The sequence below is a fragment of the Cyanistes caeruleus genome, chromosome 1 (genome assembly GCF_971803275.1).
Source record: "Cyanistes caeruleus chromosome 1, bCyaCae1.hap1.1, whole genome shotgun sequence".
In the NCBI taxonomy this organism is placed as follows: domain Eukaryota; kingdom Metazoa; phylum Chordata; class Aves; order Passeriformes; family Paridae; genus Cyanistes; species Cyanistes caeruleus.
This window is the reverse complement of record NC_141701.1, coordinates 105,948,240-105,961,816: the sequence shown is the minus strand read 5'-3', so window position 1 is coordinate 105,961,816 and position 13,577 is coordinate 105,948,240. Positions and strand designations below refer to the sequence as shown.

Below are 13,577 nucleotides of genomic sequence, written 5' to 3'. Positions count from 1 at the left end.
TGGATGAATAGCACTTCCATATCCTTAGTGGTTATTAAGAACCTTCATTGTTAAGGAGCTCTTTAATATCTTGAAAAGCACTGACCTGCATGCCATGTATTATCTCTGAAGTATTGGCTCCTGCTCAGGGTTTTAGATTGTGATAAATTCCATTCTTTACATGAAGTAACAGATTGGAAAATTATAACAAATATTTGGATTTTAAATTCTTGGATGATATTTAAAATATTTTAAAACCTTTCAGATGAGATTATAGATGCACAAAAGCTATATTGAAACAAAAAGATTCCTTAAAAAAGTTCCTTGATGATATGATGCAAAGATTCCTGCACTTAGAGAAGTAATAACATTTGTTGCATTATGAGTATTTAAACCTGAACGTTTAACTTAGTCTTTGCAATGGTGTAGATTTGTTTGAGTTTAATAGTTTATTTGCCAAATGGAGAAATCTGTTGTGTGACTTAAAGAAGAGAGTCCATTTATTGACTATTGCTGTTGGACTGCCAAGAGGTTAGTTCTTGCAGTCAGTACTTTAAAGGTGAAAGTGGGTTTATATGCTTGCTTTAATTAAAAAATATTTTTAATTTAAAAATTATATGCTAATTTAAATATTCTATGCATTGAAATTATTTTCAGTTTTAGAAAGAAAATTTTCAAGATAAATAAGTCAACTACATACCAAACTTGAATTAACCATACTGTATCCCATAAAGAGAAGCTCTGAGGCAACAGTGCCTGTAGTAGAAAGCTTTTTTTTACAAATTATTTTTCAGAATTCCTCTATGCTCATGAAGATAATTTTAGAGAGTGGGATTTAATCTTGTACACAGCACTTCAGATGTGTGGATATGTACAGCTCTCTTAAACTGTGGAACTGGGGTGATACAACCATCACATGACACCCTCTCAGCTTTGCATGGACATAAAGCCTAAAGGCTGAAATCATTGCTCCATGGCAAAACAGTGCCTTGTGTTGCTTTAAGGACACAGTTGTCTCAAGACAGTGTTTTCAGTTTTTCAGATCTATTTGTAAAATAACTAAACTGTCCAGTCTCATAAAACAATCCCTTGTTTTATAAGAGCTGTTTCATTAATAAACCAACAGTTGTAGGATTGTGCTGGAAGTGTAGTGTAAAGGTAGCACAGTTGAGCTTTAAGAGATGGCTGCGTCTAGTACAGTGAAGAGGAGGCATTCTAAGCACCTCCAGCGTTTTCAATAATGTGGTGAGAATAAGCGATGGCTAACATCCAGAATTCTCTTGTTTCCCAGTAGGCACTATTTTGGGTAAGTATTTCAGAGTACAAGGCAAATGAAGTTTTGCCTGTATGGAGAGTTTGTTGCAAGGCATGCTACATTAGTGTAAGTCTGGGTTTAACATGAAGGCCTCCAGTTGAGTGACTCAGAAGCAGAGGTGTCAGGTTGGTTCCCATCTTGATGAGGCAGTACCACCATGACTTGGAAATTTAGGAAAGGTGCATTCATACTGCTGGCCTCTATTTCAAAGGGGCATTGGTACCAGGTTGATTATGTTTTAATTTGTTTTCACTTGCACACTCTTGTGCTTGTACAAACAGTCATAATATGGCAATTGTATTTGATCAAAATACTCCTAGTGTAGCTGAGTTGCTGTGCTAGTTTTTTGGCTATCCAGTAAAAGAAAAAAAAACTTTTTTGTATATTTTTTGCTGCAGTTCATTGCTCTGTCTTAATGTAGACAGCTTGGGTTGTTGAGAAGTTTAGTAGATAGCACTTTTCTACTAACGTGAAAATGAAGTGAGTGTTTCAATAACTAAGAATACAAGCTAACAGAGAAATTACATTAAATTGAAATTAAATTAATGAAATTAAAATACATGAAATATATAAAATACATTAAATTAAAGTTAAATTTTAAAAATTAAATTAAATTTAAAAATCAAAAGGAAATCACATTTTCTTTTAACTATTTTTTTCGTAAATATCTCTTGCTTTAGCAACAGAAGAACCTTGAAGGATATGTGGGGTTTGCAAATCTTCCAAATCAAGTTTACCGAAAGTCTGTGAAGAGAGGATTTGAATTCACTCTCATGGTAGTAGGTAAGTTTCTTTCTTTGTTTTGAGTGTTGATTGATAGAACTGTTTTGACATAATTCTTAAAATCTGTGATGATGATGTAAGTGTGTTTTGCATGATCTCAGGAGTAAATACGGATTTTCCCCTGCTAGAGTGATAAATCTAGGTTGGTTAAAAAGTGCATGTCTGGTCTGTAAGTTGATGAGGAGGCCAACAAATGATGAGAACTGATGAATGAATGATGAATAAATTATGAGAACTTAAGACTGTTCATACAGTCTTAAGAAAACAGTTTGGTGTGGATCTGGTCTTAAATGCTGCTTGCAAGTATGACAGAAGTAATTTGAACTTGATTTTCATTTGAATAAAAAAAAGAATGTTTTTATGGTTGAGTGCAACATGGCAAACCTAGTACGTAACCAGGCAGTAGGATCCTGTCTATCCTGCACTTCTGTGACCACAAAACTATGCTACAAAATCAAAGCATTAATTTAAACAAACCTTTCTAGTTTGTATGGTTGCAAAGAAAACCAAATGTAAACAATTTGTTCCCTATGGACTACAGAAAATGGGAAATTATAGTTAGTTTGAATGAATAATACAATTCAGAACAGTTTCTTTAGGCTTCAGTGATGACCCAAATTTGACATCTTTCCTCCTAGGAAATCTAATTTCTTTTTTCTTGCTCTTTAGAGTACTTTTATGCTAATAGACTGCTAGTAAAGTTTTGTACATTGAATGTAACTGATGCTACTGGATATGTGACCTTGTTTTGACATGGTAATCAGCAAAATAATAATAATAATAGTTTAGAATATTTTATAATAGCCATCTGTCACTGTTATCTAGCTTTATCTTTTGTAATTTGGCTAGCTTGATAGTGCTTTGTTTTGTAATTAGCACAATGGATAGCTTGTGCAGACTTCATGTGCAAGTAGCATGTAACATAATAGTACTATGGACAGAGTTAGAAATCAAGGGCAAATTGGTGCAGACTCACTGTATAGATCATGTATATTTTTCTTTCGATTACAAAAGTGAGCTAGAATTTTATAATTTGAGGGTTGCTTTTTTCTTTTGGAAGTTGATGACAGGTTCCTTTATAGTCTAGCATTCAAGTACATAATTCATTATTTGTCCCACAATTGTTAAGTCTAAAGTAAAATTTGGTTTTCTGCTATCTACAGGTAATAAAAAAAGAGGAACGGATGAAACTATCCTTGTAAGTGGTAGATGTAGGGATGTGCTAGAACTGGAGAAAGTCTGCAAAATTACCTTCATGTTCTCATTTCCTTGTGGTATAGTTTTAAAGCAATTACATTTAGGAAAGCTGTAGATGATTGTGAGCCTCAAGAAGAAAAATTGGTCCAAAACTAGATTGAAAATGACTAGTTTTACTATTTTTGTGTTTGCTACTAAGTCTTCATTTGTTTACATGGAAATTTGTGCCACTGTCTGGAAGCTTACTAGGGGAGGTGTTAGTATTTTCCAAAATTAAAAATGCCACTAGTTCTCTTCTTTTCACCCCCAAGTATAGAAATCAGAAACTTGAAAGTGAGTGCTTAAACAAAACGATGTCTGATCTTTTAGTACCCTGGGAACATTTGGTGAGGGGTCGGGTAGAGAAATTATTTTGTTTCAAAGTTAAGTACCTGGTAATAGTATGCCCTGAAAAAATGTGGTTGTTTTTAAATACAAAGATGAAATAGTTTGTGTTTATTATTGTATATTGTAAATATTTTTGTATTTATATTGTATATTGTAAATATTTTTGTATTTATTACTGATCACTTGTGTTGGTAAACACTGTAATGTAATCTGCAAGTAGATTGTGAAGATTACAATTATTTGTTGCTATATTCATCCTGTGAGGTAGTGTACTCTAACTTGGTTTGAGGTCTTTAGCTGACATAGTGATACTAATCTGTAATAGTAAATCAAATTATACATAAACTACTTGGTAAAGTTTCAAAGTTAGAATGTAGTGCAGATTGCACAACTACTGATCTGCTGTTGGAGGTACTCGGTGTCAGTGTGTTACACATTTGTTCTGAAAGGGAAAAAAAAAAAGAAAAATAGTGATTGTGGTTGCTAAATGGGTACAACAAAGAAAACAAATCATGTTTGGGATCTGGGAACTGTGTCCAGCTATTTTCAGGTATCCATGAGGTTTGATATTGCAGCTAATGCATTTGTATAGAAGCTGTTTTCCTGTTGTACATTTAGTCTGGAATTATCAGTTAAACTTAATAGATGTGCATATAAAAATATCTGGCTATTTTGGAATATGTAGCATGAAAATTCACTAGAGCAGTGTTTGGAGGGGATTTGCCAGTATGGTTGTACTATTGTGTGTGTTTCTACTGCTGTAGAAACAATTCTGGTTTTAGTTTAACAGTGTAAGATTTTTGTGTCTGATCACGTAGTATGTACAGCATCAGACAGATCTGGTGCTTCCAGTAAGAATTTTTTCAGGGAGGTAGATCAGTTTTGCAAAACATTTCCTGTGCCTAAACTGTGAATGTGCTCCATAAAACACATTTTTCCCCAGCTACTGTCATTGCCCTGGAATTGATGGAGATGCCCATAGCAGTGTGTGGTGGCTTCCTGCTGTTCTTTGCACCAGTGAGGTTGGAGAGTGGGCTTTTAAATGTGGTCATGCATAAGGCTGAGTAGTTGTTGAACAGCTTAGAGAGTGGTTTCTGAAGCAGATTTTCTCTTCCCTATCTGAGCTAAGTTGGTTGGTGGCATTATTTTGGACAGTGTTCAGTCTTGTAAGTTGCTCTTTTGAGTAAGGACTTGGTAAAATTGATATATTTGAGGCTTGTAATGTTAATAAGCTCTTTTCTGTGAATAGAGCTGCTGATTTCCAAGTGTTATGGTGTTTACATTAAATATAATTAAGGGATGAAGTGATGATGAACTACACACATACAAGTCTAAGAGGATGTCAAAATACCTTTCTTATATCAAATGTTTTAAGAATCATTAAAAAATAAACCTTAATAGAAATTGGTGTTACTCTATAATATTTAGCCATAATAAACATTTTGACATTTCTATCTCAAAGTTTGTTTTCTCTAAATTTTATTGATTCTTTTGTTAGTGTTTATAAACTTTTCTTGAGAAACTGAAGACTGAAATAGCCCTTTGTTTTCCTTATTAATCAGTTTTCATTGATTTGTCTTCAATCTTCATGGGACAATTTCATATTAGTTGTAATCTCAAAGGCTAAGCAGTAGTTTTCATCATGCTGCTTTTACAACAAGTTGGTTTTGCAGAATGAAAACTCACAAGCACCTCCTCTGAGGATACAATATAAAGTGAGCAAAAACGTACATTTAACTGAGCTCCATTCTTGATGTTTTCAAAGTAAGACATTTGAGTAATGGTTTAAAGCAACTAATTCTACATTTGAAGGATTAAAGCTCAGCAGTGGAAAAAATGTCAAGTTTGCCTTGGTAGCCTGCTGTCTTCATAATCTTGTGTAATCTCTTCAAGTATAAAATGATTGTTGAAACACTTGAGAACCCGACATAAATATTTAGTCTGTCTGAAATCCAAAGAGTATTCTCTGTATTTCTTTGCTGCTCAGGTTTTTTGGAGGAAAGTACATGTTTAAATCAGATGCTTAAGAAAAGAAAACTTACAGACTTAATACCACTGTGGTTAGTAACTCACAATTAAAGTCTTAATTGTGGAATTGTAGTTCTGTTTGTTAATATAATTACACTTGCTTAAGTAGTGGGTGGTGTTTTTGCTTCAGTGTATATGAGGTGTGGAACAAATAGTTATTTTTCAGTGTGTCTTCCTTCTAAACACTGAGTCAGGAAATCCCTCTTTTGTTGTTCTTGTATTGAAATGACGCTGCTAATGGGATTTGAACCAACACCCAAGAAGATGCAAAGTCGTAATTCTTAAAAATTCCTTTCTCCTATAGACCTTATGTACTTAAGAATATGTGTTTGTGGTGACTTCTCCTAGAGCTGTATATTTCAAAGTGTTCAGGCTTCATGAGTTGCCTTAGAGGCTGAACTTCTAAGTTTGGGGTCTTTATTTTAAAGTAATCTTATTTCCAAAGTACAGAACACTTACACTTGAGTGGCTTTCCAGAGGACCTATCTACGCAGTTCCTAGTTCTTGAGCAACTGTTCGGTACCTTTGACTTTGAAAGCTGTTTTGAAACCTCTCCTATAGTAAATTGCCTGTTTGGTTTCCAAATTGGTGCTTTAGCCTTGTAGATCACCTGTAGATTCCAACTGAAAGGAGAATGCCATGCAATGTTTGGAGTGCCTCATTTGTAATTATATGCGTACTCGAGTGTTTTGGTTTAAACATGGCTTTTTTGGCATGGATGCAAAGAAAAGGACTGTATTTTGCAAGACTTGAAGTTACATTAGAGAAGCAGCACACCCTGATTTTAAAATGCTTTTATTGTTCACTGAAGAAAGCTTGGACTGGTTTACTACTTGTATCTTCTGGTGATGGATCATGTTCTGATTAGAATTACCCTCTTCACTCGTTCCCTTTCTGAATCTATTTATTTATGAAGCCAACCAGTGGCACCAAGACACTCAGCTACTCACAGATACTTACTCTTTACTTGTCATCAATTTTAATGCCAGGAACAAAATCATTTATCACAGGATGGGAAGAATAATTAAGTGAAAAGTAACTAGTACAACTAAGTAGGAATAGTTTTGGGATGTTGCCAGTTCTTGTTGGTCTGTTGTGATTTGAAATGCTCCTAGTTAAGTTTTCAGTCATGTCTCTACTACCACAGTATCTGAGTAGGTGTTTGGGCTTTGGTTCCACCTTCACTATCTGGCTGCTTAGGATCCTGCACTGCCATTGCTGAGTGTGCAGTGCCTTGTGCATGCAGTCAGGAGAGTACAGTCTCGTGTACAGGACTGGAGTAGTGTCCTCTTGTTTTTAGAAAGAAAAAGCATGTGGTGGAAAAGAACTAGCAAGATTTCTTCCAGGTATCCTGCATCCATTCCCCTGTAAGTTCAGTTCTTCAGAATACCTGAATTCCTCAAGATCTGTCATCCTCTGAAAACTGTCCTGTGGCCATTGTAAGTCTGGCTGCAGCCTGTTTTGGGCTACTTGCATGGCAACTACTTGTCTGGTACTGCTGTGCCGGGGGGCCGGGTTAGACAGCACTCTAACAGTTCTCAGGGTACTTTTTCTATAAAGAAATGTTGAAGTCTGGGTTCAACTGTTGTGGTATAACAGAAATAGCTCCTTTAGAAAACCACATAAAAAATTAAGTTGCAGGGATTCTGTTCACAGGATTATGAGGTTTCCATGAAGTATAGCTATAGAAGAGGTTGTTGTTAAGGTTACAGAATTCTTTAAAGAAATAATTTATTGTATTCCACTGATGATGCCTACGAAGTATAAAAATTGATGGCTGAATACTTTAGCATGTACCTGATGGGGATGCCAAAGCAAAATAGGTTGAATGCAGTAGAATTGGCAGAGGTAAAACCAAAGGTAATTGGAAACTGGTAGAACACAGAACAGAGCCAGTGTGTGCCTACAGATGACATGCTCCCTTGGAGTAATGCCTCATCAATAGCCTGTCACTCCTTTTTGTGGAAAGAGGTTGATAAGAAATTTTTGAGACAGCAGAACGGGATGAATTCTGAAAGTCTTTAATGAAGAAATAAGTGTCTTTCCAAGATGTGAAAGATCAGTAACTTAACAGTGAGTTTACTGGCCTGCATGATTTTCCGGTGAGTTACTTGCAGACAGGAGCTTGAAGTACATATTCATCTGAGTACTTGACTTCAGTTAGAAAAGCTCTCTTATTTTTTTGTTGGTTTATGGATGGATTTTTTTATTTTTCCCTGTTCTCTTTCTTTTGTAATGCAGTGAGCTACAGTTGGCAACATACTTGCTGCTGTTGCGTCTTTTGTAGTATTTTGCCTTTTTTTCTATTGCTGGGGAAAGAAACATGCACAAAGTCTAAAACCTGATGGAAAAGAGAAACTTTACAGTGGGTTATTGTTGAAACTTATTGTAAAGGAAATTCAGTTAATCTACCTACTTGAGTTTATCTAGAAACCGTACTTTTTCAAATACTTTAACAAGTTGCTTATAGCATAGTGGATTTTAATTACTCAATAGGAAAAAAAATTGGATCTCAGTTATTGTTAAACTCATTTTAAACATTTTCCTCTCTGCAGCAGCTTAAAGTTTCTAATGAACAGAGCTAAAGTTGGCATTTAATAGGATTGATCTTGAATTCTCATTTTTAAATTGTTTGCAATTAAAACATTAATTGGAATTGTAGTACTTACTGGATAACTTTTAAAGAGCCTTTGGATTTTTGTTTTCTTATTAAGTGTTTGGATGCAAAGCTTCTTGAGTAGATTATATGAAAGCAAACTACAGTAAGGTACTTCTTATTGGATGCTTGCTGTTACATGACTCAAGTTCTGACAACTAACCTTAAGTACCAAGTATTAATGTGTTAAAATATTGCATGGAAAAATAAAGAAAATATTTTTGTAAAGCTTTGGTGACCGTAGATGTAATTGATCTGTTTCTCATGTGGCAGTATTTTGGTCTGATCCTAATTTATCTATTAAAATTCTTTGCTTATTGGCAAAGGTTTTTATGGGAAAAGATTTATATTTCTTCCAAGTGTGTGGATATGAGCCCATAATTTGGCAAAAATCTGCCTGTAATCTAAATGGCTTTTATTTTTTTTTTAAAAAAAGTGATGATTCTGTTACAATTTTTTTTTTCTATTCCCGATATTGTTTTCTTGTCAGTCTCATAACAAATGCTGTGAATTATTTTACTGGATCTCTAATAGATGAATTCAGGAACTTTCATAAAAATGATTTAATGAGAGACTGTGCTCTGCATTGTGTAGGTGTCATCTTCACTTTTGATGCTTTGTGAATTTTTTTGGTGGTTCCCTACATAATCAATCCTGTCACAGTACTAGCTGCCTACAGGCTGTCCTTGCTGTGTTCCTAGCTGCATAAGTATTTTTTCCAGGTGTTTTTTTCTTCTCCTACCTTCTCATTTTTTTGTTTCACTTCTAAATAAAAATGTGCTTACTGATTTTACACATCCAGATATGTGTGCACATGCACACAAACACACAGTTACTCTGTTGATACTTAATTTTTTGTTGTAAGCTTGTTCATTATGGTGAGATCAGCATTTGAACCTGGTCCTTGTTCCCATTGATGTTTGTGGGTCACAGTTTAGCTGAATTGCATGCATCTGGCTTTTTAATATTAGAATAAGGATAATTAGTAATGTGTGGAACTTGAACGTATCTTAGAGAAAGTACCAGACTAATGGATGTTTTATTTCTTAAACTGATGATAAGGTGGCCAGCACTTGTTTTGTTGCTACTCAACAGATAGTCCTGAACTGTCATGTGCATGAGCAGGGTGTGAACTAAATGTTGTGCATCTTGTAAGCAGTGACCTGTTAGAAGTCACATTTATACTGTTTCTAGTTCCTCAGCCTGTGATAATCAGGTGTCAGGATACCGCAGCACTGGCTTTTGAAGCCATCATTGCTACAAGCCCAGCGTGAGATTCAAAGTAGGAGCCAGTTTCTTGTAGAGGTAAATATGCTGTGTAAGTTTAAAACTGCTGCTTATTTCTTGTTGGCTGAAATGTTAGTCTTGCCTGCTGTATCTTGAAATGCTGACAACTTTTTTAAGGAACAGGTTCATATTGTAACCAAAGTGATATTCTTGGATGGAGTATTTGTGGTCTAAATATCCAGTTGTAGTAAAGCCCATGTGACCCATTAAATGTGATTCAATATGATTGTTTTCCCTCTGGCTGATTTTGCAGCAGTCAGTTCAGATCTTCTTTGTCAATCCATTTCAAACAGTTTTTCTTCCTTTTCCTGTGTTTTTCTTTATGTGTAGTATGGCTGTTATATGCAACTGTTTCATTTTGGGTTTTGGGTATTTTTCTGTTGAGGTTCTAAGCATATTTACTGATAAATTAGAGTTTATCCCATACTCGTATCTTGAATTTCTCTTATTAAAGAGAATGAGCATCTTCTGATAATATTTTTTCTTACTTCTTATGGTTTATCTGATGGTATTTTCCAGTAATTTTTACCATAATACAATATGTAAGTCAGACTATTTAAATTTATCAGTTGGAGGGGGAGAAAGGCTGCTGAAGCTTGCTGTTTCATCAAATTACTTTTTTCTGTCTGTGTTCTTGTCATCCTTTACTTTCATCCTGACTTTTCTTTGTAGGTAATTTACCAAGAGCACAAATTTGAGAACTCTTACACTCTGTTTTGGAATAGTGCTAAGTTTCTTTCAGTGTTGATTTAAGCTAAGTTAAGTTTGTAATAATGCCATTTGGTGTAGTTCCTTCCCTTTGTTAAACTTGAAGTGAAAGTTTTTTCCAGGGGTCCTGATTTCCTAATTTCACAGTTACTTCTAGGTTTTTATCAGTGAAATTTTGGTTTTGGTCAAAGATGGAACCTTAAGCCAGAATTGCACTGATATCTTGCGACTGGAACCATGTGTCTGTCAAAGTTAATGCAAAATGAATCATTCTGCAACTTCTCCTGTAAAGGATAAATAAATGTGTTTCATTGGGCAGAGGCTTCCCCAGAAGGGCAAAAATGGTTTGTGATTCAAGGGAGTTAAACTCAGCCTTCTGTGGAGTGAGAAGCAATGCAATGGAAGGACACAGATAAATGTGGGCTGGATAGAAAACATCAAGTTCTAACAGCATCTGGCTGTGCTGTTTTACTGCTTGGGATATGTCAAGTGGTGTTGCTTTCTGTATAAGGTGAGAGTTCACGTTTTTGAAAAGAATCTGGAGTATTCCCATCTGACATCTCAAACTGCAAACAGCAGCACCTTTTAAAATAGCAGTTTTGCCATCTGAGGTCATTATATGTTGAATTTTGAATTTATGGACTAATCCAGAATTGTGGGTCCATTTTCTGTTGCTCAGATAATGAAAAAATAGTAATTCAGTGGTCTGAAGTGGAAAGAAGTTGTTGGATATGTGTGGAACACTTTTCAGCACGGGCTCATGAGCATTGTGTTAAGCTGAACGACTGAAACAAACCACTGCTGAAGTATATAATTACCAGATCTGCAGCTGCTGATGCGTGATGAGTTCAAATGGCATGGAGTTACAAAGGGCATTCACTGCACACATCCATTGGTTGTTCTTGCCTTCATGCACATTGCCTGTGTCGTTTATCCTGCAAGACAGAAATATTATGTGTTGTATTCACAAACATGGTAGGGAGCAATCTCAGGGATATTCCAAGTTCGGCTCATGCAAGATATGAGTGATTCACTTGTGATATAATAATCTGATAAAGAACTAGTTGATATTTCATCTACAACTGTCTTCTTGGAACCTGTGATGTAAATCTGTGAAACATTTACTTTCTCTTTGTGTTAAACTGTGATCCATTAATTTGCCTTCACATCTACATGATTTTTCTGATGAAGGATATTAAAGTTTCTGTCCCACGCTGCAGAGTTTAAAGGGAGCTGTAGGATTTCTGAGAGTAAACTTCTTTGTCTCAAAAATCAGCAATTCTCTTTTACCATCTGTTCCTCCTTTATTTGATGGATGAGACAGTTTATTTTGAGTTTCCGGTTATTTTTTGCTCTGCTGTTTTCCTTATTATCTATTTTAATCTGACATTGATGAAGATGATTGGTTTTCTTTCTGTCATCCCAGAAAATGCTTTACATGACATTGGCACAGTCTGTCAAAGAGGCCTTTGAGCAATTAATCTAATACCCTGCAGTAAAAATACCCTCTCTTCGTGTAGGACTGAATAACAAAAATAACACAAGGGGATTTTTAAGGACCTGTAGATGAGTTTTCTTGGCTCCTGGATCAAGTGTGATGGTGACCTTAACTTGATAGGTTCAGCAACATAAAGTAACGTTCAAGTTTATTATAATTATTTTTAAGAGGATGTTCTTTCTTAACCTTTTGGACCCCAGATTCTAACCTTGTATCTCCAGATGTCTGGCCAAAGACTTGGGGAATGTAGAAACCTTTTTGATGTTTGCACAGGTTTGTGACTAACCACTCTTCAGTGCTCTCAGCAATGGTAGTTATGAAAAGAAGTCATATAATCTCTATATAGATCCAGTGTATGACACTTCCAGCTCTGAAAAATCCAGAAGTAACCTTGTTAGTGCGAATCTTCTGATGCAGAAAGAAGTAACTTGAAACAAAATCACAGCCACCTTGTTTCCATGTACTCTGAAGCCTTTGAGGGAACTGGTGCAGAGGTTGGTTTGAGCAGGACAAAAGAAGCGACTTTTCCCACACCCCACCTGTGTTCCATGGCAGCACCATTTGTGGTGCTTTGATTGACTTTGAGTGAAACTTCAGCAAAGTCAAACCTTGAAGAGCATGAGCTTGGTTGCTCTGTCAAAACTCCTCCTATATGTAGGTTACTGTATGAATAAAAACAGATTTTTACATTTGCTTCTTCTGTAAAGTTGTGCTGGAATTTTTCAATTTTTATATTACTACTATTTATATAAAATTTTTATTTGAATTATTATTTCAAGGATATATATTGTCTTGTATTTCTTCCTGAGTAACTGAAACTAAGAAACTAAATCAATTACCACTGCAGGGCAATGTCCTCTTTCAGTGATTTTGCAAGATCAATACCCACTTCTGCTGCAGGTAGACCTTAATCCAATAATGCATAGTGCTTACTAATCCACTTAATAGACTAACACTGTCTAGTGGTTGAAAAACTGAATCCATGTTCTTAAGAAGAAAAACATGTTGTGTTTCTGAAATACCGTTCTTGCTCTGTACAATTTGATCCTTTTAGCCACTGTTGTTTAATAGTGAAGTCCTTATATAATCAGATACTTTTTGGTGACTAAATGCAGAGAAACTAGTTGAGACCTGGATGATTGGGCCAGATTTCAGCTTTAAATATTTGTTAAATTGAAGAAGTTTGGCTTGAAATTATCACAGCTATTTCAGTCTACAATAAGTAAAAGGATGTGATTTTTATACACTGTTTGGCTGTGGTTTGAACTGAGGACAGTGTCCAAAATTTTATTTGACTGCGAATTTATCTGCTTTGGTTGATTTGTGTCAAATGGCAAACATTCAGAAAGCTGAATAAAATAAAACTGACTCAGAGGAAGTGTTTTTATGAGCTTTGCAGATACTTGGACTGTTAGAGATTCAACTGAGAAACAGTTTCTGCTTTAAGTAACAGTAAATGCATTTATTCTAGAAGTAGTTGCATAGCATTTTTATATACCTGTCTAATTAGAAAGGACTTGAGACCTACCATTCAAAGCAGCAGCTGTGCTATGTAATCAACAGACAAACTTCTAGGCACTGTGTGTGTGTGTGTATGTATTCAGTCTTGTTCCCTATTTTGGCACTCATCTGAACTTTTCTATTTGGTCTTTTTTCTATAAATAAACTTCATTTATAAGAAGTAATTTGCTCTTATGGCACAGTGTGGAGTGCTCTAATTGTATTTCTAGTGCCTAATA

General features: G+C 35.3%; 1 protein-coding gene across 4 annotated transcripts in view; it reads left to right on the top strand.

The window, feature by feature from the left end:
* Nucleotides 1-13,577, top strand: part of SEPTIN7 (septin 7) — a 77,465-nt gene that overhangs the window by 16,284 nt on the left and 47,604 nt on the right. For all 4 annotated transcript variants that reach the window (XM_086847471.1, XM_086847469.1, XM_086847465.1 and 1 more), the window contains exon 2: nucleotides 1,975-2,077. In XM_086847471.1, the coding sequence (XP_086703597.1) occupies nucleotides 2,068-2,077 (10 nt within the window). In that variant the 5' untranslated portion in view covers nucleotides 1,975-2,067. The remainder of the gene's footprint in view (nucleotides 1-1,974; nucleotides 2,078-13,577) is intronic.